General features: G+C 39.7%; 1 protein-coding gene and 1 long non-coding RNA gene across 2 annotated transcripts; one reads left to right on the forward strand and one right to left on the reverse strand.

The window, feature by feature from the left end:
* Nucleotides 1-45: 45 nt before the first annotated feature.
* NPAT (nuclear protein, coactivator of histone transcription) lies at nt 46-24,320 on the forward strand. The gene is given in 20 exon segments (XM_068417860.1): nt 46-193; nt 3,483-3,500; nt 3,503-3,520; nt 3,523-3,599; nt 5,201-5,261; nt 5,973-6,045; nt 6,536-6,576; nt 7,642-7,872; nt 8,360-8,444; nt 9,598-9,730; nt 10,236-10,327; nt 10,409-10,496; nt 12,234-12,330; nt 12,848-12,979; nt 13,771-15,465; nt 18,150-18,265; nt 18,359-18,467; nt 19,445-19,502; nt 21,340-22,496; nt 23,955-24,320. Coding segments are annotated over 20 exon segments (4,395 nt in total). The 5' UTR covers nt 46-156; the 3' UTR covers nt 24,032-24,320.
* On the reverse strand, nt 5,945-13,017 carry LOC137673211 (uncharacterized). Its single transcript, XR_011049704.1, has 3 exons — nt 12,875-13,017; nt 10,924-11,025; nt 5,945-6,973 (listed from the first exon to the last, which is right to left on the reverse strand). It is a non-coding gene; the product is annotated as an uncharacterized lncRNA (long non-coding RNA).
* Nucleotides 24,321-25,821: the final 1,501 nt, after the last annotated feature.

A 25,821-nucleotide genomic window follows, 5' to 3' on the forward strand; every position in this document is an offset into this window, starting at 1 on the left:
CAGCGGCGGGTTCCGGCGGAAGGGGCCGGGCGCGGCGCTGGCTGGCGGAGTTTCCGCGCTTTCGCCTCGGTGGCGGGGCGGCCGCGCTGCGCCTCCGTGAGCTGCGTCCCGCTGCCTCCCTCCCTTCTCCCCCCGTTCCCCTCGCCGCCTCGGGCCATGCTGCTGCCGTCCGACGTGGCCCGGCTGGTGCTGGGTGAGTGGGCCAGGGAGGGTGGGGCGGGGTCGCCGCTCGCCCCTGAGGCGCGGCGAGGACTCCTGGGCCGAGGGGACGGCGGGGGAGGTGGCGGCCGCGCGGGGGGGGGCCCCGCCGGGGATTGTCAGCCGCCGGCAGCGCTCTCGGCGCGGCAGGAGAACTAAGCGGCCGCGCCCTTGACCCTCGGCCGCGTCGCGCTCGCCTCCCGCCAGCTGGGGTTGTCACTGCCGCCGAGGCGCAGCCCCGGGCCCGGCGGTCTCCAGGCTGTCCCCCCGCCCCCCTCCGGCCCGGTGTCTAGGGGGAAAAAAACGCAGCTCGGTCTTGAGGGACTTGGGGTCCTCTGGAGCCGCCGCGGGTGCAGGGGAGCCCGCCGGGCCGTGCGGGCCGGGCTGAGCTGCTCCCCGGCCGTGTCTGCGGCTCGGGTTCTCCACGAGTTGGAGAAAATGTGGTGGTCGCTGGTGTCAACCTCCAGGCAGATGCCTGGTGAATGGGGTTAATGAAGTACCTGATTACAGGAGGAATACAAGGGTGATCCACAGTACCAGAGGAGACTCGGTTAAGGTTCAGCTGGTTTTTCTTTCCCTCCCCGTTTCTGTCACCTGTGAGGCTGCATTGAGGGTTCAGGTTTGCTCAGTGTCTGTGGAAGGTGCAGAGCAAATGTGTTCAGGACGTCGGCAGCAGACAGTGAATTTTTAAAACGGCTTTATGTTTTGGATTATTTCTATACTGCCAAAGATAAGAACAAATGTATGGTAATCAAAAATATGACCCACGTATTTTAAGTCCCACACGTAAGCGCCTGTTAGCACAGGTTGCCAGGATTTGCTGGCAGCTTGCATTGTGAGATTCAGTTTTCAGTTGTCCACATTTTTTTGGGGATCCAAAGTCATTAAGACTGAATCTTTTCTTTAGTGTTCCTCCAGGACATTTTACTTTTAAATACTACCTGAAATGTTTCTTGCTACTGTCTTGAGAAACAAGGCTAGTAAGAGATGCAAGGTTTTATTATTGTGAAGTAATAGAGGATTTTTAGAAACTCCATGCATTGTAAAAGAAGATTTAAAATCATGCAATGGAGCTCTCTTACTGTAGTTTTCTATAAAAAATTGTTTAAATTACAAGTTTCTGGGTAGAAAGCTTATTTTGCATGCTTAGAGACTTGCAGACATAGCATACAATCTTGGCAACGTCATGCGTACTAAGGATGATCCTTCCTATCTTGTGTGTGTTGTGGCATGGTGCATGCATCATGTCTAGAAAACTTCTGGGCAACCTAAGGTTGCAGAACAGGATATTCCTTGTAGCTATTTCTGTCTTCTAATAGGGATTCCTCTTCCATGAGGCATCTCTGAATTTGGGCAAATAAACAGGCTTCCCAGTGCAGCTCTTCTTCCATCTTTTTTTTCCTCCCTCTCTAGATGCTGTGAAGGTTGAGGAATATTGGTTTAAGAAACAAAACTAAAACAATAAGATGAGCTCACGCATAGAAAAATACATAAGAAAATTTATCTTTTCCTGACTGATGTAAGAGTGAATGTGTACTATGAGTTAGACGTGTGTCTTTACATTTCTTAAGATAGAACAAAATATTGAATCATTAGTAGTTCAGAAGGTACTATACCTTTTGTGCCTTCGGTTTGGTTTTGGCGACATTAAAGATTGTGTACTGTTTATACAGTGTGTGCACAAGCAGTTCAGTTGTACAGATGATGTTAATTCAGGCATTTTTAAACTTTGAAATGCCTTATTTTGCAGGAAGTTGGTGTATGTGCCCAATGTGCCTGTATGCAAGCATTCGGTCATCCCTCGCAGTACTGTAGTAGTAGCTTCAAGAAAGAAAAATTGCAGCTTTTTACATAAATGTCCAGATGAGTTTGATTGTAAGAACAGCCATAGCAGCACAGATCAAAGCTCCACCTAGCCTGATATCCCATCTTCCGTCCTGGCCAACAGTGGATGGTATAGTGAATAGAAATAAGACTGGCATATAATTGTATTTCCCCAAAATACACTTTCAGCTTCCAGCAATTTGTGGCTTGAGAGTTTTCTAGCAAAACATATTTGAAAAATTAAATAGGACAGCCCTTTCCTTTCCACAGGTACCACTAATGTTTTCTGTCGGATAGGCTGGCTCATACGTCGTTGTTAAACTCACAGTGGTTGTTCCCAAACTGTGTTTAACTTTCAAGTTTGTTTATTTGTTGAAGACCTCATCAAGGGCTTATCAGTCTGAAATATGATGTTTTTTCCAGCTATACTGGGATCTGCTGAAAGATACTTTTCTTCATGCAAATTTAAAGGCCGCATTTTTCTATAGACATTCCTGAACTGAGGTGGACCATTTTGGGGGTCCATTGAAATAGATATGCTGATGTATATATATCCTGCATTGTATAATTAGGCACATATTTTATCTTTTCTTTAAAACATTGAATGTTCAGTTCTGCTACAAGCGAGAAAGAAGAGACGTTTTCTTTTGTGATTCTTTGTTCTAGAATCCTTCATTCAGATTGGTCTATTTCTATCTTTTAATGTTTAGAGTATTTGAAGATTAAAGCAGGGCTTAAAGAGTTTGATTAAAGCAGAATATATTTGCTGGGGAATGGAATTTTGGAAGAGTAAACTTTTTAGTATATTTCCTGTTAAGGTAACTACTGAGTCTTGGGGTGTGTACAGGGCACAAGTCGCAGCTAGTACATCTATTCAAAATGAAAATTACACCAAGTGGGAGGAAAAAAACCTTTTTCTGTTACTAATTTTTGTACAGTGCCAATTTTTTTAATAAATCCTATACACTGCTGTAACAGGTGCACAGGTTTTACCTGTTTTGAAACAGGAGGACATGTAGAGAGTTATTGTTACACAGCAATGCATTTTATTAACAAAGTATTGTAGAATTCCATTTAATTATCAAAGCGGGTTGTTCAGCCCATGTGAGAGTTAGTTTGTCAGCCTCCTGAGCCAAGAATTTTTATATTCTTGTCTGTACAGTACTGTCTGTACTAAAGATCAATCAGAAATTGTTCATATTGCCTCACTTCCAGTCTTGAATAGTTTGTAAATACAGTGTAATATCAATAATATTTTGTGCTCTTTCTGGTTTTAACTATTAAATAAATATTTCGCAAGATGTATGTTCTTTCAAAATGACTTCACTTTCCTTGTCTAACATACAAATCTTCACCTGATTATTTCAACGCTGTATGCAGCTGGTTATGTTAATGCTTTGATACCTGTTGAGCAGAAGTAATGAATGAAATAGCAAAATTTTCCATCTGATTTGTTGCAGGGTATTTACAACAGGAAAAACTCTAGCTACCTGCCGTGAATTATTTTGGAAAGCTCAGATTTGAAAGAATATGCAGAGCACTGTACAGAGGATGGGTTCATTCCAGCCTGCTTGCTGGTGAGTTCCTGCAAAGCAGGATGTTAAATTATTTTGCATCCATGGAAAAGAAAATGGAGATTTCTTGGTGTAACAATTACTTCTCAAATGCTGCTTAAAATGTTTAGTTAGATCGTCCCCTCTGGTTTCGGGGTTTTTTTTTTTGCATCCTGTGGTATTATCAGTTATTTCATTTCTAGCATTTAATCTTACTAAGAAACATTTAAGCGTAAAATATGCAAATTGGTTTCAGCATATTGCATTTAGTCTGCTGTATAGCTTTGAGGTTGATTGATGGAAGGGTGTCGCAAGGGTTTTATTGATTTCAAGGCTGCTCTTGTAATTTATTGGAGATTGCTTTCCTGTCCTAGACACCGCAGCTGGTAATTTTCTATTTCAAGTATGTATTAAATATTTAGGTAAGTTACCTCAGCTTTATCTAAGGCTACAAAACTTTGTTGACAAAAACTGTGTTTCAGTTCAGCTTCCTCTTTGATCAGTATCATCTGCTTTGTCCCAGGTGAAATGTGGAACTTTGGGTGTGCATAAATACACTGCAGCTACATATGTGCATGTAGCTACAGGGTAGTTAGATACTTTGAATTTTTACATATACAAAATGGGATTTTGGTATAGTGTGCCAATTATAAGGTTTAGATATTGCTATGTACCAAGCTTTTAAAGTTTATATGTGCATTTTCTTCCCATTTTCTGTTTCATTCTTCTAATATATCAGTTAATTATATGATCTGGGATTTTATCCACAGTATTCAAAATTTGTGGAAATCTTTTCTGAGATCTGAGGTCTTGATGCACCTATTGAAAACAGACCATTGAACTTATTTCATTTACAAGTGTTTAGTCATCTGTGCTTTGGGGGTAGGGAATTGAGAACCAAGCTATGGCCAGCAAAAATTAGAAAACCCAAATGTAAATAGATTATCCAGATTCTTAAAGCTTTTAATTATCTTTCTTTTATCAGTAGAAACATTTTTCTTGTTTTTCATAGAAAAGTGATGATATGATAGTGTGTAAGAAAAAATTCTCACTACAGCTCAAAATACTTGCAATAAAGGGCTGTATTTGTCATACCCTGTAGAGTTCCCACTAGCAAACAAGACAAGAAGGTACAACAAATGATAATGGTAACCTTAAAATCTTAATTCTCTCTGTTTCACCTAAAATAACAGAACACGTAAATATGAGACAAAAATTAATTCTGTGTGACTTAGACAGAAGTTCTTTTCACGTTTGCATCTTAACACATGTTGCGTTCCGAGATAATACATACCTGTTACTCTGTTAGAGCTGTTCATCATCTTATTTTTGTGGTTTTATTCCGTGATAACAAAGGCGAGCGGAGGTCACACAGCTCTAACTGCTATGCCAGCATTGTGCAATGGATCAGGCACTTCAGATTTTGTGTTCGTAATGGCATTCTGTTCCGTAGGTTGCTCTCTACCTAGTTTGAGACAACTCAGCACCAGCAGCATAAAGTACAGCTCCTTGTGTTGAGGGTCAGCATGGTGTAGTTTTCTCAAGAACTGCTTAAATATAATGGGATACAGCAGATGAAGTGTAAGTTATTAGTGAAGATTCTAAGATCGGTATTTTTTTTCCAGTCCCTGTGTGGAAAAAACTTGACAACTATTCTTAATGAATACGTAGCCATGAAAACAAAAGGTAAGCCTTGAGAATGAGGTTTGATTTTATCTATCTTATTTATCTGTTGTGAACTCCTAGAGGAAGAGGTAATATCTCCACCTATATATGGACTTAGAGCAATCCCCCATCTGTGCGAGAAGTTGAAGGTTTCCATATTATGCAGACAATGGCCAATTAGATGATCATCTTCTGAGCAAAATTAATTGATTTTCTTAGTTTGGATTTGTCAGCGTGTATTTTCACTTCAAATTTGAGCAGAACTTCTTCAAAAATACCAAGTTTTTTTAACTGTTTGGGTGTCATCTTAAAATAAACTGTTACTTTTAAAGGTCTGTCTGCCAGGTTACAATTTTCAAAAGCACACGAGTGACTTGGGAATATGAATACCATTTCCACAAGTGAGTTAGGTTAGGTTAGCATGTGTTTGCCCAGGAGTCAACACCATGTGCAGATTCCTTTGATAATTCTAATCATGAATGTCTTTGCCTCAGTTTCATTTAGGTTTCTAAAACGTGAGAACTGTATCCATGATGAGTGTGTGTTCATATCAATCAAAGTTCTTAAATTAGGAGTTAGAGTTTTCTAATTAACAGAATATTAAGAAGGCAACTAGACACGTAAAGTTAGATGAGGTCTGAAACACTCCATAATATTTTGCTTGTGATTTTACTTTTTCTCAACATATATCTGTTTTAGGCATCTAAATTTTTTTTTGGTGGTTTATTTTAGAAACAACAAATGAAGTTCCAGCAATGATGTCATCTCTGTGGAAAAAATTAGACTATACACTTTCTCAGATCAGGTAATACAGTTTTGAAATCAAGAAAGTAAAATTTCACTCTTAAGAGTAAGTCCCTATGTTGATCAACTCCCCTTATCATTGTATGAGAGTGGATTTGCTCTCTATTGCCTCTGAGAGATAGTGAAAAAGATAGGTATGTGAGAGTTGATAGTTGAGTAGACATTTCAAGATTTTAAGGCAGGACTAGCAGATAAGGAGAGTACGTGTGTGTGTGTGTGTGGCCTTCCTGTAATAAAACAATATACTGTGACTCATTTAGAATCCAATATCATTGTGGTTACTTGATCAAAATGTAACAGTAAGCTTCGTTTGAAGGATCTGTGACCATTGTTTGAAAGAATAAAAATAACAATCAGTAGATTGAAGCTTTCTGAAGTAATGTGTGGTTGGGACCAGACTGACATTAACCATAGGGTAGATACCATCACACTGTGTAGCTGAGTGTTTCCGTTGTGGTCCTTTTATTTACGGCACCTGCTTTATTTTTTAGGAGCATGCAGAATTCCACAGGATTTTCTGCTAATCAAAGGAGTGAGTAACCGAGCCAATTCCATGGGATCAGTAGCCTTTATGTTCAAGTATCTGTTTTGGCAAAAAATGGGGCAACGCTGCAGCAATGAGTAATGCATCCTTACTCTTAAAATGTTGTCAAATCTCTTCTGCAGTGTTTTTTTCAGCATGTTTGTGGTCTTCAGTGCAGCCTGTGGATTACTGTAATGGTCAATAAAGGAAAATAAGAAAAGCTGAGCTTTTTGCAAGGGGCTTAAATTCTCTATATAGCATTTTCTTCTCTGATGAAAACTTTTTTAGAAGTTTACAGTTTTTAAACCTTTTAATCGTGTTGCTTCAGTCCTGAAGGTGTTGACTGAATTTGTGGTTCATACAGGAGCTGAAAACATGACCACTCTGACATGATGCAGTTTCATTTCTGTAGAAGGGGAATATAAAAACGTATTACAATCTTGAAAAAATTCTTTTTTTTATGCATACAAACATACATCTAAGCAAAATATGAAAAGATACTTTTTCTGTCTAGAATTGTTTCTTTCATCACAAAAACCTCCAAATGAACTCTCAAAAAAAGAAAAGTTATTTTACTTAAAACTAAGTTTTTCTTTCAGTAGTACTTCTACTAAGTAAGCCTGTGTGAGAAAAGAGGATGTGAAATATAGGTAGTGATTGTTCTTGAATCTGAGATTCACTGGATTGGGTGGTGTTCTGTTGTTTCAATTTGTCAGATTTAGTCTGATAAATAAATGCAAACTTAGATTGGTTTAGCTATTTCAGTTAAGGTCAATTATATGAGTGGTATATTATGTTATGAAATATCATTTTGATATGATTTATTGCTGTAAATATTTAAGCAGTGATACAAGCATGGTTACAATGTCTGCATAAGTTGACTATACTTCTTGAATTATTTTGGCTCAAACCTGTAACACAGAAGACAAAGATGGGTGTTGCTTACTTTTTGAGTTTTATGAGTTGTTGAAGCACAAAAAAGTTTCAGTGAAGCATCCTTAATTAGGTCTTGGAAAATCAGCAACCTTTTTAAATTCCTTTCTCACATATTTTCATGTTTTCTATTATCTCCAGCACGTACAAGAAGCGGAATTGTAGAAATGAAAAGACAGAGAATGCTTCAGCAATCAGCTCCTGCAAACTCGGGATTGTTGTCAGTAGCCCATCAGTCAGGGCCACAGAATTCCTCTTCTATTGTATCTCCTCAAGTTATTCACAGGCCAACAATAAATCAAAGCATGTCACAGACAAGACTGAATACGTTGTTTGTGCACCAGTCACAAACCCAAGAAAACAAGATCAACAGTAAGTTGCACGCTTTTTTAAACCTTTTTTTCCTGTGAAAAATCTATGGATATAGATGGAAGTTTTCTAAAAACGGGGCTAATCCCACCAAAAAAAGTTTCAGAAGATTCATGCTTTGTTCCCTTAGCTCTCCAGACTGGTTCAGGTGATTAAAAGGAGTGCCCAAATGGCTCTTGTGTACTTGCTTGTTAATGGGAGTTCAGAGATCAGAAGTGCATTAATTTGTCATTATTCTATCCTGTGTTCTCACCCTCATTCAAAACGCTTGTTTTAGCAGATAGGGATGATCCTCATCAAGTGGATGTTTTTCTCAGGATATATTTAAAAGGAATGGTTCTAATTTTCATGATAACACCAAATTATTTTGTATGAATTCCCAGGAACTGATTAGAACATAGTAAGTAGTGTATAGATTTCTGTGGTGCTTTAACAGTGTCACTGGAAAAGGTAATGGCATCATGATCTTTTTTTTTTTTCCTTTATAAAGCAGGAGATTTCATACACATTCAAGTTCCAGCATCACAAGAACGAAAGCTTCATTCAAACTTGCTTTCTCCCGGAAGGCGAAAAAGGTAAAAATGGAGGGGTTTTTGTTTTTTTTTTAAGATCATTTAGAGATTATGCAGTGTTCTAACCTCTAGTGTAAATTTTATTAGATGGTGGAGAGTTTCACATTTGAGATTCACTGAGAGTGGCCAGTATGTGATGTTTCACAAAAGAAAGGGAAGAACATTAGACTGATAGGAGACTACTTGTGCTTCTTTATTGGATATAGCTGGTCTTTACATTATTCTAGTGTTAGACATAGGCAAACAATCTTGGAGCCCGAGATTTAGTATTCCTTCCAAAATATCCTTATGAATTATGAAAATTCTCAGTATTGATATAAATGTGCATTTTGTCTGTTTTTAACATACAAAAACTATTGGCTTCAGTAAATTTTGTCAGCAAAAATTTTCATATTCACACTGAAAGTGGTGTGAAAAACCATTCTTATACTAGTTTTGCATTTTTGATTCTTTAAAACAAAAGGGCATTGGAATCAATGAGTTGACTGGTCTATTTGTGTTCCATTTGTTCCATTTGTTGTCTTCATCCCAGTTGACTAAATCCCAGTTGGTGGTTTTGCTTATTGTTTTTCCAGATCCTTATTCATTTACACCTTTTGGAAGTCCTCTCTTATTCCTGCTTGCTTTTTTTGTATAGAAGTGATTTTAGTGCCACTGCTGATTAATGGTTTCAGAAGAGCCAACACTGTGATTTCATATAAAAGCATTACATTTCCTACTCATCTAAATTCTTATGCAATCTAACATTTGTTTGCTTCTTTGACAACAGCTGCTCCTTGAGAGAGTTATTTTCAGTGGTGATGCCCAAATCTTTTTCTTGAGTGGCAGTTAATTAGAACCTGTACCACCAGTTAAAGTAATGTGTACTGGAGGGGGAAAAAATACTGAATAGTGGGCATGGAATTCAATTTGCCATTGTGCTGTTTACCCACAGTCTGTATGTGTTTGTAACTTCTATGAAGTCAGACACAATATATGCATGTGAAATAATGAAACAGGTATCAGCTTTTATTGTATTTCCAGTATGTAGTTATTTTTCTGTTGATTAAAATCTTCCGTTTGCTAAGAAGGAAGAGAAACACTTGATTTACTGACCATCATCTATTGTTTGCTATGTTCTCACAAAATACATCATAAATTTCCTGGAATGTTTCAGTGAATCTCAGAAGAGGAAAAGCATTGCAACAGCTGGACCTCTTTCAGCAGCTAGAAGTTCTCAAGACCCTGATGAAGTAATAACAGAAAAAGAAAGTGAGCCACTTGAAGAATTCATAGATGGTAACTTCCCAGTGAGTATATACTTATGGAAGGTATTTACATTTAAGAAACAAATTCCGACTAAGGAGAACTAGTGTTTCTCATGTTGTTTGTCTTGGGTGTTGTAGAAATTAACTTTAGAAGAGAACTTTATTGTTTTGTATTTGAACTAGCTCTTCTGTGTACTAAACTAGTGAGGATGGCATGGCTATGTAGAGGGGTTTTTTCCTTGATTTATTGGCTTTGCTAAGATACCTGTAAGCTGTTAAAATACAGTAACTTTTTTAGAGAATAGAAACCAGAAAGCACAATAAGCCTTGCTGTACTTCAGGAGAGCAGAAGTACAGGAATGTTTTGGGATGATTTTCATAGCCATGTCATGCAGGCACAGACTGTCTTTCTCTCTGTTACAAGGAGTGTTCTCTGTGTTGAATTTATTTTTTTTGTTTTGTTTTAGCAGTAAGTTAGAAATTCACGTGCTCCTTTTCTAGCGATGATAAAATAGAAACCTGACCGCTTTAAAACTGTGTTTTCCAGCAACTGGTTATTGAAAATGCCAGAGAAAAAATCTTGAGCAACAAGTCTCTTCAGGAAAAGCTTGCTGAGAACATTAACAAAATCCTGGGCAGGTAATAAATGGAATCTATAAACTTCATACGTATTCTTCTTTGATTTATTTTTGAGTTGAACTAATGACTAATGTGTTCCAGTGATGGCAATGTCGCTCAGGCCCCTAAACAGACAGACAGTGGTCCCACGGAACAGGAGACTTCAATTGATGAAATCCTTGGACTTCAGGTAGGTGTGAATTGCCCTGTTGACATTTTTTGAAGACGAGGCACATGAGAATGATCAGTTTTGGGAACTATGTTGAACCTCTGTCTACTGTCTGATACCTGAGCTTGCTCTCCTCTTTCTCTTCTTTCTTTTTATTTGTTTGTTTGTTTTACAATATAGCTAAGCCTGTTTAATGACTAGCCTCTGCCCAGGGGCAGTTCCACAACTTCCCTTGCACAGGCATTAACTCTTAGATTGCTGTACGGTGGTAGGCAGGTTCAAGGAGCTGAACTGATGGGGTACTAGTATTTTGCTGGGGTTAATTTTGAGCCAGTTAAGCACTCTGAATTCATTCTCAGTGCCTGGTCAAGGCAGCATAAGTATGCAGCAGGGTCAAAAGCCAAGGATAGTAGGACCACTTCTGGCAGTGGTTAGCTGTTAACGTTACCTGCAGACTGAGATCCAAGTACACTGTCCCACAGTCACCAGCTGCCTGCTTGTCACTGGATCTTTGGTACCAGTAATTGGGTACCAGCTTCTGACTGGGGATCTGTAAAAGAAAAAGAATTTAAAATATCTTGTGGTCTCCAACATGTTTAGTCTGATCTGATTTTCTGATTGCTGTAAGATAAACATGGATTATCCAGTATAGAGAGAGAAATTGTCTTTGGAGCCTAAATAAGAATGCTTTTTCTTCAAATTTAATATTTTCTTGCTTTTGGAGGAAATATACATTCTCGTTCTCCCTTCATTCTCCTACAACCCTCAAGCTGGCAGTCACAGAGTTATAAAGGGCTGTTAATAAGGGAATTATAATCTTCACGGCCCTCATAAAAAGGGCGGGAGAGTAGAGGCAGTTGTCTGTTTACGAAGTAGAGGTGTCTGGTTTGTAAAAGCTATTCTTCTGTCACTTGGTGATTTTTTAGGTCAATTTTTGTCAAAATACGGAGCTGAAAAGCTGTATTCCATTATTCTGAGCAGAACAAAATCAAAGCAGCTTCTTGGTTTAGTTAGAATAGCTGAGACAAAATAATCAAGCCTACCTCGTGGGATATCCACCCTTACAAGCACCATATCAAAAGTTGTAGAGTGCTTAAAGGATCTCCAGAAAGTCAGGAGAAACTTTGTATTTGAACACTTGAATATGTACTGTGTGCCCTGCTCATTTTCTTCCTGGGCTGCGATCAAACAAGTCAGCTTGAAATGGGAACCTTAGAGCAGTGTCCTATGTAGCTGTGCCTTTCAATTGTCTTCCACAGAAAAGCAGTTGGAAGTTATATTATAGAACATGTAATGGGTAAATGAAATAAAACTTCCCTTTGCTTAGCACTGTCTTCTAGATATATGCAAAATGAAGAAATTAGGGTTAATTTGGGCATTTTTTTACCAGTGGTTGGCTAGCACAGGCTTACAGTATTCATAACAGCTGCATAAGCTTCCAGTGTAGCCTGAGATTTAATCCTTCTTAAAAACTGCTGGTCATTATGTGGAGAATACTCTGATACACATGTGCAGGGTGTAATGTCTGACAAAGATGTTTGGGTTTGGGGGCATTTTATTTCATAAACTTCAAACACTAATATTTTATAACAGACATTAAATTTGTGGCAGAAATGTTTCCAGCATTAGTCTTTATGTTTCTGTCATGGCAGAAGTTATAGAACTAAAAACAATTTGAAAAGAAAACAACTGTCTGGTTTTTCTTTTAAGTTATGAAAGTAACAGTCTAAGAGTTCTGTGTGTCTTGTCTTTTCTCAGGGTGAAATTCATATGTCAGAAGAGGCTATACAGGACATTCTAGAACAGACAGAATCAGATCCAGCTTTTCAGGCGCTCTTTGACTTGTTTGATTATGGTAGGCTTTATTATACTCAATTGTACTATTGAGCATCACGAATGATGAGTTTTCCTAAATATTGCTTGAAGAAGCAAAGGTAATTCAGCAGGCTTCTTTTGCAAGAGAAATGGACTGTATGGCATCTGTGTCCCTCAATTCAGAATTAGATTTTTATATATGACTATGAAGTACAGCATTTTCTTGTGACTGAAAATCTGTGTTTGTGCTGGCTCAGTGATTGTTTTATTGCTGTTATTTTAGACTCCTCTGGTCTAAAGATGATAGTTCATACTTGTTTTTCTATGCTGTTGTAAAATTTTTCTTTTTGTCTGATCAGGGATATTCTCACGTTAAATATAAGGACATTTTTATGCTGTTTCTGGATTTGTAATGAATGTAGACAAAATAGTTCTTTTGAATTCAGGATGTAATTCCTTGAATTTGAAATCTCCGTGCTTCATTTAGAATGAAATAGTCACATTTGTGTGGTGAAATGATTTATGTAATCATTCTTCATGCTTTATTTTGAAAACAGGAAAGAGCAAGGTAAACAAGAACTTACCTGCTGGTATTTCTGGTCAGAGTGGAGTAGAAGATGCAATCCTGGTGGATGAGGATAACCTGGAAACACTTGGAAGTTCTTTAGGAACAGAAGCAGCTAGTAGATGTAGGTTTTTTTTTTTCTTTAAGATCTGTTCTTGTCTGTTTGCTTTTCATTATAAAAATATTTTCAGACAATTTGTACATTTAAAAATCTTTCTCTTTTCAATGGTAATATCCAATCTGACATTTACATTGCATGAACATTACGGATACACGTAGTCCATCAGAAAGTTTGACTATTAAATGTAACAGTGGTCCATCAGTGTACTTACAAGTTGTACTTGATAGGCTCCTAAATGAAACCAGAATATCTGCAAATCTGTTTTCTCATTCAGAACAGAGATACTTTGCAATATTCATCGTGGAACACATAAAGATAATATTTTACATCTAACCATGTTAATCTTTTCTCTCTATTCTGTAATGTATTGGTTAATTAATACACAAAAAGAGTCTTACTCTGGACAGAAGGTGTGTTTAGTCTGTCTACCCCATTCTTAACAACAGTCCATCAGCAGCAGATACTGAGTGAAAGTATATGAGAAATAGAGCCAAGAGGTCTTTATCTTGAGATGATGTTTGTGCTTCTGGAAATCTGATTTAGTGACTTGAGCCATTTGGTTATTGTGTGTACACTTATTAGTTATGTACAAACTGATTTGCCAGATTGCCTAGTGTATATTACCATACGTTTCATATACTTTCCACTCAGCTTGAAGGTAAGGATGAGTAGCATTATTCCCATTTAGTTTCATGTGAAACAGTTTTCCATTGAACTGATAAGTTGCTTCTAAGCGCTGTAAAAGGATCATCTGTTCTAATGATTACGGAACTAATTTATTCTCTGTTTTACAGGTGATAATTCTAGAGAATCACTGTCCTGTAAAGGTTTTCAATTAGGAGAAGCATCATGTGCCTTGAAGACCAGCATTAATGACAACGATATGGCTACGAAAAATGCAACCAACGAACAGTTGCATGGAAATTGTAGACCAAGGAAGCAGACTGAAGTACTTAAAACCGTTACCCCTGAACATACTGGAGAGCTTGAAATTGCTTTTGACTCTGTACCTGGTTTGACTGAACCTAACAAGAGACAGAGTTCTGATGGCGAATGTAATGAACACTGTGAAGATTCTTATGATAAAAAAGAGTCGTCCGTATTAGTATCTGAGAATGAAAGAGCTATGGAAATTGAAAAAGGCCCACTAAGTCATAGTGCTCAAAGTAGTCCTAATTTAGAATATGTTCATTCTGGTAGTCCGCAGATTTCTTTGATTTCATTGGCAGAAGGTACTACAGCCAGTGAAAACAAAACACATTCTGGAAGTAAATGTCACTTATCACCAGATACATCACTATCTGAACAAACAGTTGCTGAAAGCCCTTGTGATGGGAGCCCTGGCGACAGTGTACTGCTGAGAAAAATCAATTCATCGATTTCTAGCCCATCAGCAGATGCAGGAAAAGAACAGGCTGTAACAAAAGATACAGCTGCCTTACCTAGTATTTTACAGGAGAACTCTAGCCACCACTCTAACCATCAAGAACAGAGTACACAGTCAGACTGTGCTGCGAGATCTGCAGTGAAGATTTCAGATCTTGACAAAACAGAGTTGCAGCTTGAAGTTGTTGATACTTCTAACAAAATTTATTCAAATGATCAGCATACACTCGATAAGCCTTGTCAGAAAGATTTTACCCTCCCTTCAGGACTGTCAAACTCAGAGGGAACACAAGGGGAAATGCAAGAACCTTCATCTTCTACAAAAGTAGATGCTGATAATATATATTTTTCTTCTGGTGATGATGCATGTACAGAAATTTCTGTAGTATCCACTGACAATAATCTTACTACATCTGAAATATGCCACTGTCCTCTCCCAGAAACTGCATCCTCAACAGATGAGTCAGGTACCAAGGCCAAAAGTATAAGCGGTGTATCTTCTAGTAGTCAACCAATGGATGTTGATCCTTCTAATATAATGTCCCTCAAGATCATCATCAGTGATGATCCATTTATTTCATCAGACACGGAGTTAACTAATGCTGTTTCCAGCATCACGGGAGAAAATTTGCCAACTATAATATTGTCTTCTCCAGCCAAATCCCCAACCAAAACTGCAGGCCTGTCCAAATGTCTAACTTCAGAAGACACAGAAAAAAATGTGGATTCAGCTTTGGCAGAGCAGAATCTTCTTGTGCTCAGACCTAAGGATCCTGTGGTCACCTCAGTTAACACTCAGAGTGAAGACTGCACTGTTTTTTCAGTTGCAGGTACAACTAATCTTTCCAAGGAAGGGGGATTTATACAGTTGATGCCAGCAACAAGCACAGCTTCTGGGAATTCAAACAACCTTTATATAGCCACCTGTGTGACTGACCCAGCTACCTTGGGCACAGCTGTAACACCGTCAAATGTCGTTGTTTTGCCTGGCAATTCTATGCCGCTCACTGCCCAAGCTCCGGCTGTACACCAGTTACGGACTCCTCCTAGATCCAGCAATACGTTTGCAGCAAACCAGACTGTCTCCCCAAACTTCCCACAAGGTAATCTCGTTATCAGAAAATCGCTGAAAATGTGGTGTTTATATAACATTTCTATTCTTTTTTTATAAGTGCATTAAAAGTAAGCAATTTTTAAACACTGCTGTATCTGCCCCTTGAAACTAGCCAGGAGTTACGTATTTTTTGAGTATATTAGTTGCTACTAAAAATGAAATAAAAACTACAAAGGGTCATTGACCAGGCTGCTTTGAAAAAAATAGCCTCATATTTCAGAAGCTTAAATTATATAATTTTAGCAGTGATAAATCTAGGAAGCATAGTTTGGCTTACGCTAGAAAAGATCCCATTGTTTTGGCTAAATAAAGCAGTTTTGTTGTTTTTTGTTTTAACAAGATTCCTGGTATAAATAGAATGCTGTGTGTTACAGGTATCCATGTTTAGTTTAGATAACTGGCTAGATGTAGATAGTCCTTCTAAAATTACTTCCTTATTTTCTTCTGTTTCATTTTCCAAAAACCTGTTCTACGCTAGAAGTACATTTAGACAAATATAAAAGTATAACATTATTTCTTTCCATGATATAAAGTCTCTCCTGGTACAAGCATTTTTATTACTACAGCAGTAAAAAAATCTAAGTGTTTTTAAAAAAAAGCTAAGTATAAACCAGCTGTAATCAACACATTTAGATTTCTTTCCAAAACTAAAGATTTGTTGCAGTTATCCTTGAATTTCTGCGTGTTGTCATTTCGTTGTGGTCAGAGGCCAGTGCGACAGTATGTGCAAGATCTTAGAGCGCTGGCCTCTTCTATCATTAGGATTTATGTAACTGAAGAACTGTGTGGCATAATTTTTTCTCTCACTTTTGAAATTTTTCTTCCACTTATCAATTAATGTGCTAGAATAGTTCCCGATTTTATAATTCCCATATGTCTGCCAGCTGGACACTCTTACAGCCTGTTAGAATAACTGTTTTAAAACAACTGTTTTAGCAATGATTTAAATAGATAAATAGGAAACTTTGGCTTAAATATTCCAAATTAGTCTTATTGTGCTTCATTTTATTTTTTTAAATAATTACTCTCAAACCTGCTAATTAACTAGAATCTTTGTGTACTACGTTTAACACCTCCTACCAGCCAGGAATATACATCAGATATCTACAGACAAAGCTAGCCTTCCCCAGCTTGTTGTGTGCTTGTGCGGGAAGGTGTCATGGGTGCACTGGAAGAAGAAAAATAATTCTGCTAATGACTTTTGAGCATGCTAATTGTAGAGAATAGGATGCAAATAATAGTATGTTTTTACTAAGCAGCAAAATGAGCTATTTGATGTTACTTTTACTGGTTTTTATAAATCACTTTAATTCAAAGTTCAAGCCTTAACATAGGTTTGTCATGCTGCAAGCTTAATTTTGAGCCATTTCTTAAAAAGGAAAACAGACTTTAACTAAAGAATTCAATATAAACTAAAAATAACACTGGTACTAAAACTGGCTGCCCAGGGCTTGGATGGGTGGACTCTTCAATGGGTTAAAAACTGTCTGGATGGCCGAGCCCAGAGAGTGGTGGTGAATGGGGCAAGGTCCAACTGGCGGCCGGTCACTAGCGGTGTTCCCCAGGGCTCAGTTCTGGGGCCGGTGCTGTTTAATATCTTTAGAGATGATCTAGATGTAGGGATTGAGTGCACCCTCAGCAAATTTGCAGATGACACCAAGCTGGGTGGGAGTGTCAATCTGCTGGAGGGTAGGAAGGCCCTACAGAGGCACCTGGACAGGTTAGATAGATGGGCCGAGACTAACGGCATGAGGTTCAACAAGAACAAGTGCTGGGTCTTACATTTGGGCCACAACAACCCCATGCAGCTCTACAGGCTGGGGGAAGAGTGGTTAGAAAGTGGCCCGGTGGAAAGAGACCTGGGGGTGCTGATTGACAGCCGGCTAAACATGAGCCAGCAGTGTGCCCAGGTGGCCAAGAAGGCCAGTGGCATCCTGGCCTCTATTAGGAATAGTGTAGCCAGCCGGTCTAGGGAAGTGATTGTCCCTCTGTACTCGGCACTGGTGAGGCCGCATCTTGAGTACTGTGTCCAGTTCTGGGCCCCGCACTTCAAGAAAGATGTTGAGGTGTTGGAGCGAGTCCAGAGGAGGGCGACCAAGCTGGTGAAGGGTCTGGAGGGTCTGTCCTACGAGGAACGGCTGAGGGAGCTGGGGTTGTTTAGCCTGGAGAAGAGGAGGCTCAGAGGTGACCTTATTGCCATCTACAACTACCTGAAGGGAGGTTGCAGGGGAGTGGGAGTCGGCCTCTTCTCCCAGGCAACTAGCCATAGGACAAGAGGACACAGCCTCAAGCTTCACCAGGGGAGGTTCAGGTTGGACATGAGGAAGAATTTCTTTACAGAAAGGGTTATTAGACATTGGAACGGGCTGCCCAGGGAGGTGGTGGAGTCACCATCTCTGGATGTGTTTAAGAAAAGACTGGACATGGCACTTAGTGCCATGGTCTAGTTGACATGGTGGTGTCAGGGCAATGGTTGGACTCGATGATCCCAGAGGTCTCTTCCAACCTGATTGATTCTGTGATACTTGCCCAGTGAAGTTTTTCTAAAAAGCCAGAGCTTTTCTTGCCACAAGTTTGACCATGCATAATTTTAAGAAATCCTGTCTTGAAGCTTTTCTTTTCACTGAAGTATCTTTAGTTTCTGTATAATTTTAACACTTCGATATTTTTTAGGTTCTGCTATTATAATTACATCTCCGGTGCAACCTGTTTTGCAAGGCATGGTGGGAATGATACCTCTCTCAGTAGTTGGACAAAATGGAAATACGTTCTCAGCACCTGCCTGCCAGGTAGCACATCACAAATAAAGCTTTTCACAATTAAAGCTGAAATGAGGAGGAGTCTTTTGGTAAATTGTAATGGGATATTTTAATTCTTTCAAGGTCCTACATATGCCTGTGGCTAATCCAGTGTGCAACAGAAGTGTCCCAAAACTTCCCATCCCTCCCAAATCACAAAAGATTCCTGGAGCAAGAAACAAGACTAATACAGGTACCCACCTTGCATTCTTGAGAAGGGCAGAAGAAAAGTGGGAGTTCTAAAGACATGTCAGTTCTGAGTAATAAAGTTTTATAAATACCAGTGCTCCTCTGCCAGGTAACTGCTGGGATGGCTCTGAGAGAGGCCTGTACCTGCAGTTAGGAACTGTGTTTGCTCGGTTAACAGAGAAGAACTCCCAGCATATGAAATAATTCCTCATTATTTTTCAGCTCGGTTGTAAGTACAGTTTACTGCTGCCACTGAAACCAAGCCACATGGTAACAAAGAAGTTAGAGTCAGCAATTCTAAACATTTATTAAGGAAAATATTTAATAGAAGTGTTGCATATTTATACAAAAAAATGCAGTGTGCTCTCTGTTTTCTCTTTGCCATTTCAGGTGTACACCTCTGTATACTTCATTGAGACCTTGCTTCTTTAAATAGTAAATTGAAACAAGACTGGAGTTACAGTCATTTCTCAGTGTTGGGAGGGGGTAAAGAAAAATAATTGAAAATAGAAAATAAATTGAGTTATAAGGACAAATTGTGCTTCAGCCTGTCTAGCTTTTATAAAAGCAGTAGGCTTACACATAAAAATGAAAATAGAATAAAGCTGCAAATTAAGAAACAAGCTAGGATTGTATAGTTAGTCTGCGTTCTGGTTTGCTGACGGATAACTGAAGTTCCCTGTGGTTATTTCCCTCCTACTTGGAAGTCCCTGCTGTGCATTTTTAAGTCCAGCATAGTTGGTTTTGTCTTGCCAGGCCTACATATTATCTAAGTGTAGACCGCGAGCTGCTTGTTTATACGTAGTTGGCGACCTTTGCTAATCTATTAATCTGTAAACTTTAAAATTATGAAAAAATTGCAGAGTTTTGTTCCTGGGTTTTTCTTTATTGATTCTCTGTCAGGTGAAATGTCATTGTACTAACTGTGAGATGATTTACTTGGAATATTGTGGTTTATTAATACTTCATCTGTTGTTCCAGGAAAACTGGTACCAAGTGTAGCTGAGCCTTTGAACCATACAAATTCACGAACACAAAGGTCAGTAGTGCTGGGTATTCAAACCTGCTGTCTTTTTCATGCCGTGAATTTCTTTGTACACTATTGGTGGAGAGGAGAGCAGCTTTTTTTAACAATGGCAGGAGTAGTACCCCCTTTATTTCCTCCTCTCTGTCTGCTAGGAGTGTTGATACAGATGTGTGCTAGTACTGGTGCAGCCTGTGCTAGAAGTTTGTTGTTGCTGTTCCTATGTTAATTTTGTATGGCTTTGTTTATTTTCTTCTGTCTCAATTGTGAAATAAAAATTGTTTGAGCGGAGTCCAAGCTAGGAGAAATTGCCTGTTACATTTCCTGGGAGATTTTAATGACTAAAACCTTTTTTTTTTTTTTTCCCTTTTCAGCTGAGTGGTACCCATGGTTTTGTAGTATAGCCTCATTGCCTTTAGCACTCGCTGGCCCAAATCCAGTAGAGCTTGTTAGACTGGGTTTCAGCTGTGCAGATGAGAACATTGCTTGGTCATTTATAAAGTGAAAAGTCAAAGGAAAGATGGCGAGGAGAACACCATGCTAACTTTATATTGATGAATATAACTTAATTGCTAACTGAGATAAGTACTACTTTTCTGTGGGGCAAGCGAGAGAGAAGGATGTAAGGCTTCAGTAGTAACTCTCCTTATCATTAATGGACACAAAAGGATGCTGCAATGAGCAAAAGAGTGCAGGAGGAGATAAAAAGTTCAGTTTAAATATTACAAGTGAAAAGTTTTTATTGTAAAAATAAAACATACTTAAACAAAAAAATTTACCTGTTCAGAACTCAGTTAAAATGTTGGAAAAGTGGAGGAAAACAGGAACAATAAAGTCAACTTATTAAAAAAAAAAAAATACCAAGGTGTACAGTTTATGCATGCAAAAATTAGTGATTTTTAAAAAGCCACAGAAGCAAGATTTTGGATAATATCACTGATAATTCAGCTTTCTGTTAATTTTAATCGATCTCCAGATGTGTTTTGCATAGCAAAGAGAGCAAAATGTTCCCTGTAAAGAGATGTAATTTCTCATTTTTACTCTCTACCCTCTGTCTCTTCGCAAATTCTTTTGACATCACTGCAGTGGTGGCTTTTTCATGCTAACGTGGCTGGTTGTCAGGTGGGGGACCAAGCCCTGGGGAGTTTGTATGTTCTCATCCAGATGCCCACTGAAAGCTTTTTGTCTTGCTCTGTCTCATGTCACCTACAGCAAATGCACAGGGGAGTATACAAGGCACATGCGGGGTGATACTGCCCCGAATGTTCTGGCAGCCTCTTAGCAGTTTCAGCTCCAAGGACTTCCAGAGCCAGACCCAGCATTCTGGGATGGACTGTCCTGTCATGAATGTGCTGGTTTCTTTTTGAACTCAAGTAAACTACCAGCATCCAGAGATAGTCCAGGGTAAAAAAGTTCCCAGGCTTAATTACATGCAGTGTCCAAACCTCCTTGTTTTGTTTTGAACCTGATACTAGGTTTGCTTGATGCCCCTAGTTCTTCTGCTGGAAGATACAGCAAATTGTTTCCTTTTTGTTGGCTTTTTTCCCAGAGCTCCGTTGCATTTTCCCTCAGTCATCTCTCTTTCCAGGCTGAAGAGCCCCAGTCTACCTAATTGTTCTTTGTACAGACTGTAGCGTACCTTTTTGTCATCCTTTTTGGCCTTCTCTGAGCTTTCTGCAGCTGCCATCCCTTACTCTTGGTCTTTGCGTGTTGATAAAATACTTATATTTAGCAAATGGAGAGAGCTTTAAAGAGGTGTTTTGAGGGGTGGGTGGGGACTCTCAGCCAGCTGAAATGAACTTGCCTGGTTAAGAACAACTATGTAGCTCAAGTGTTTTCATCTCATTTTCAGGACTGGAAATTCAGATAAGCTTATCACTGCAGAACTAGGAAGGAAAGTGGAGGAAAACTTACCTATTGCAGCGGCAGAGAGCACAAACTCAAATTCAAGGCAAAGTGAAAGTCACAGGAGAGTGCTTTGTTTTGATAACGTCCTACCCGCTCCAGGAGGAAACACCCAAATTCAGACTACTAAGAGTTTATCCCAAAAAGAAAGAAATGAAAATACTTTATTTGCTGTTGACTCTGCATCATCCTCTGCTAAGGCACAGGCGGCAAAGAGAGAGAAAGATAAAACGTTGCCTAGAATTCTGTGTAAGCCAGAAGCTGGTATCAACAGAAGCGCATCTGCAAAGGAGCCACAGCCCGAGCGGAAGGTGGGAACTGCAGGGCTTCCGTTAGATCCCTTCCACAAGACTACAGCAAATAAAGAAAACGAATTACGAAGGGATACTGATGAAAAACAGAAGAACCAGGACACTGCCAAACTCTCAAATGGCCAGCAAAGTGTTACCTTATGGAATGAGAAGACCGTTGCTTCAGTGCAAGAGCTGAACAAAAAGCAAGGCTCACTGTCAAATGGGACTAGTAAATCCTCCGTGTCCATTTCGTCTTCAAAGGAGCCAAAGCGAGAACCAGCTAAAGTTTCCACTCAAGGCCTCTGCCTGTCAAGTCCGTTCACTAAACAATGTGTGGAAATGTTGCAAGACATCCAGTGGCACAGCCCGACTAGTAAAACAGTTGAAAACGGAGAATTGCCAGTACCCCGTACGCCGTCTGGAGTTGGGGACAGGAACACAGACGATACTACAGACAGCGTGCGGACACCAACCTGTCGGCGCTTCAGCGAGGAGAGCGCGACCCCTAGAATAATGGTCCCCCCTGCTACGCCAGACCTGCCTGCCTGCAGCCCGGCTAGTGAGACTGGTAGTGAAAATAGCGTCAGCATGGCTGCTCACACGCTGATGATACTGTCACGGGCGGCCATTGCAAGGACTAGCACCGCAACCCCCCTGAAGGACAACACTCAACAGTTCAGGTCTTTACGGAGCGCAGTAAAGAAAAGGAAACTAGAGGACTTGAATGAGGGTGAGAGAAATTCTCGTTCTGCAAATAGAAAAGACCTTCAAAGCTCTCCAACACCATCAAAGAAGAAGAAAATAAAGGCAAGTACAGGCATTTACTTTTGAATTTAAAATTCTAAATATATATTAGACATCTATATAGATATTATTTAGGATGGTTCAGAGGTGCTAGTACAAATTCCCAACATCCTATTTGTCAATTTTACTAGCTTTGCCTCTCGAGCCTACTCTGAACTGTTTTCTTAAGATTAGTGTAGTCTTCAGATCCACACAAGTAACTCCTACTGACTCCCTGCATGTACCTATGAAAATCAAATGCTTTATCTTAAAACATGAATGAGTTTCTAAATTATAACTTCAGTCTGAGTTTCTAGGTGGAACGTAGGAATTAGGTCAAACTCAAACTAGGCCTTACTAGAATTCAAGCTATTCTTGCATCCTTGTTTACCACCAGGACTAGGAATCCACGTTTTGTGTGTCCCCAGTCTCTGTAGCCTACAGCACCATGCCTTTGCCTTGGGGATTGGATTTAATGACAAATAGCAAAGGTGTGAGACATGGAAAGGTGATGTATGTAAGTAATCAAGAAGGAGACACAGTGTAACTTGGCCATTCAGCATACATAGCTATAGTATCCTCCTGAAATACTGTAACTGAAAAATGCTCACGTACTCATGCTGTGTGACGGGAGCTGCGAGGCTGTGCCTGTCAGAAGACTGGGTGGGTTACTGCTAGAGCTGAGCACTCGGCTCCTCCTGTCCCAGAACCATGCCGTTTGTACCCGGGGAGTACCCGTAACATTTCGGTGTCTGATCTCTGGGTGAGCTCTGTGCAGTTATGTCTGCAAGGGAGATGGAAGGATCAGGAAGAAGGGAATGCTTACAGACTCTTCAGTAGAATCATAGAATGGGTTGGGTTGGAAGGGACCTTAAAGATCATTTAGTTCCAACCCCCCTGCCACAGGCAGGGACACCTTTCCACTAGACCAGGTTGCTCAAAGCCCCATCCAACCTGGCCTTGAGCACTGCCAGGGAGGGCGCATCCACAACTTCTCTGGGCAACCTGTGCCAGTGTCTCACCACCCTCACAGTAAAGAATTTCTTCCTAATATCTAATCGATATCTACCCTCTTTCAGTTTAAAACCATTCCCCCTTGTCCTATCACTACATACCCTTGTAAAAAGTCCCTCTCCCGCTTTCCTGTAGACCCCCTTCAGATACTGGAAGGCTGCTAGAAGGTCTCCCTGGAGCCTTCTCTTCTCCAGGCTGAAGAGCCCCAACTCTCTCAGCCTGTCTTCATAGGAGAGGTGCTCCAGCCCTCTCATCATCTTCCTGGCCCTCCTCTGGACTCACTCCAGCAGCTCCATGTCCTTCTTATGTTGGAGGCCCCAGAGCTGAACGCAGTACTCCAGGTGGGGTCTCACGAGAGCAGAGAGTAAAGGGGCAGAATCACCTCCCCTCGACCTGCTGGCCACACTGCTTTTGATGCAAGTAGCCCCAGGTTTTTCATATCTAACACAACTGTTCTTTTCTTCTCCTATAGAAAAGAAGCTACCAAATTCTTTTCCCGCAGGAATGGACGTGGACAAGTTCTTGTTGTCTTTGCATTATGATGAATGAAAAAAAAACAGTTGTTGAATTGTGACTGTCTAAAGCGAGGTGGTGTGTGCTAAGGTTTTGCATGGAAGAGAAGTTAATTCTAAGGGGTGAGTTGCACTTTCAGTGCACTGAAGTTTCACTTTATAGCATAATCATGCTGTTTCTGAGGCAGGTTGCTAAGTGTAAATATCATTGCGTTGGTATATGTTTATTTTTGAAAAAGCACTTGCATAATTATAGAGCCATTTAATTTGCAAAATTGTAAATTTGTATAAATGTAATGTAAGAAAGTTATATGTTTCCTGTTACACCACGTTGTCTGTGTTCTGCTGCATTCTCTACTGCCCCCTCTGAACCGCTTCGCCAGTTTGTGGAAAGGTGGTGAATGTGAAGGCTGGTGTTTGTAGTTCACTGTTCTCAGACGCGGGCAGCTGACCTGGCCACGTCCCCTTGTCTTGTTGAAGCTGAAAGGGACTTAATTTTCAGCTATAACTGGCTGGTACTAACACTCCCTTCTCTCCTAACTGTTCAAACCCATGATGTAAGGCTTTGAATGAGTTAACAAAAATACCAGTAACTCAATGTAAGGCCAGTAAAGCCTCCAAAAGTATTTCTCACCTAATGAAGCTTTTCCCAAGCAGTCAGTCAGGGAAGAACTTTTAACTTGGATAGGCCTTACGTTTACAGTATTTTGCTCACAGGATATCGATTTGAATGCAAAAGTTGCTTTCAAACTATGTACTTCTGTTGGGAATTAACCCTGTACTCACACCCCTGCGATGAGTTACTTAGACTGCAGCGACAGTCAGACAAGAACTTCGGCATGTTCTTGTTGCAAAAGTCAATTCTTTTTAACTGTCATTTGTACTGTTGAGAAGCGGTTTGTTAATATCACTTAGACTTTCAGACGGAGAGGGAAACATTACATCTGATCTTTCTGTTTAATGTAGGATTTTGTCATAGCTATTATACAAACTCTCTTCAGAAACAGGCACAGGAGAAGCTCAGCCTACATTTAGTAATAATTAGCATGGGTGAAAACTACCACACTGCAGAATTTTCTCTAATGGCATTTCCTCCTTTGTTCTCAAATTGTTGAGGTCTTAAAAAAGGCCTCTTGTAAGAGATCTGTACAGCAACAGGGCAATGTTTCAGATAGTATACAAGGATTCCTAAGGAACCAATATTATGCAGTAGATGTTTATATTAAACCCATCCAGTAACTAAATACTGCATAGCCTTTACAGCTTGAATAAATATTTTTGTTTCAATAAAAAGTTGTGTGTCTTTCTTGCTTAATATTTTGTACATTTTTTGACAGTTGCTATGTGATATTTTTAAATAGATTTGCTTTTTCTCAAAAATTATTTGAGACCTAGCATAGCTCTTTCATGGGACAGCCACTATCCACCATAGTCTTTCTTTTTCAATTCGGTGATCTGGTAATACTAAACACATGAATTCTCAGTTCACTTACACTTTCAAAGGAAGAAGCATCTTCAATTCCAAGTTGTGGTCATATGGCAAATGATTTTTTAGAAGAACAGGTGTCAGAGCATGAATGAAGGTTCATTTTCTTAGAGTGTAGCATTTAAACCCCACTGGTCATTTGCTACCTCTAGAAGTACATTCCTTCCTAGAAAAAAACAGATCCCACTACATCCCAGTCAAAGTATTTATTCCCCCTACTTTATGGAGGAGAATGTAAGGACAAGCAGTGGGTAAAGATGACTTCCTGTTGAAACCAATGTCCCAAACCTCAGCTAAGAAACCTCGGGTGTTTGATGTTTCTCCCTTGTGAAAAGGGTGAG

This window comes from Nyctibius grandis, chromosome 2 (genome assembly GCF_013368605.1).
Source record: "Nyctibius grandis isolate bNycGra1 chromosome 2, bNycGra1.pri, whole genome shotgun sequence".
NCBI lineage: Eukaryota > Metazoa > Chordata > Aves > Nyctibiiformes > Nyctibiidae > Nyctibius > Nyctibius grandis.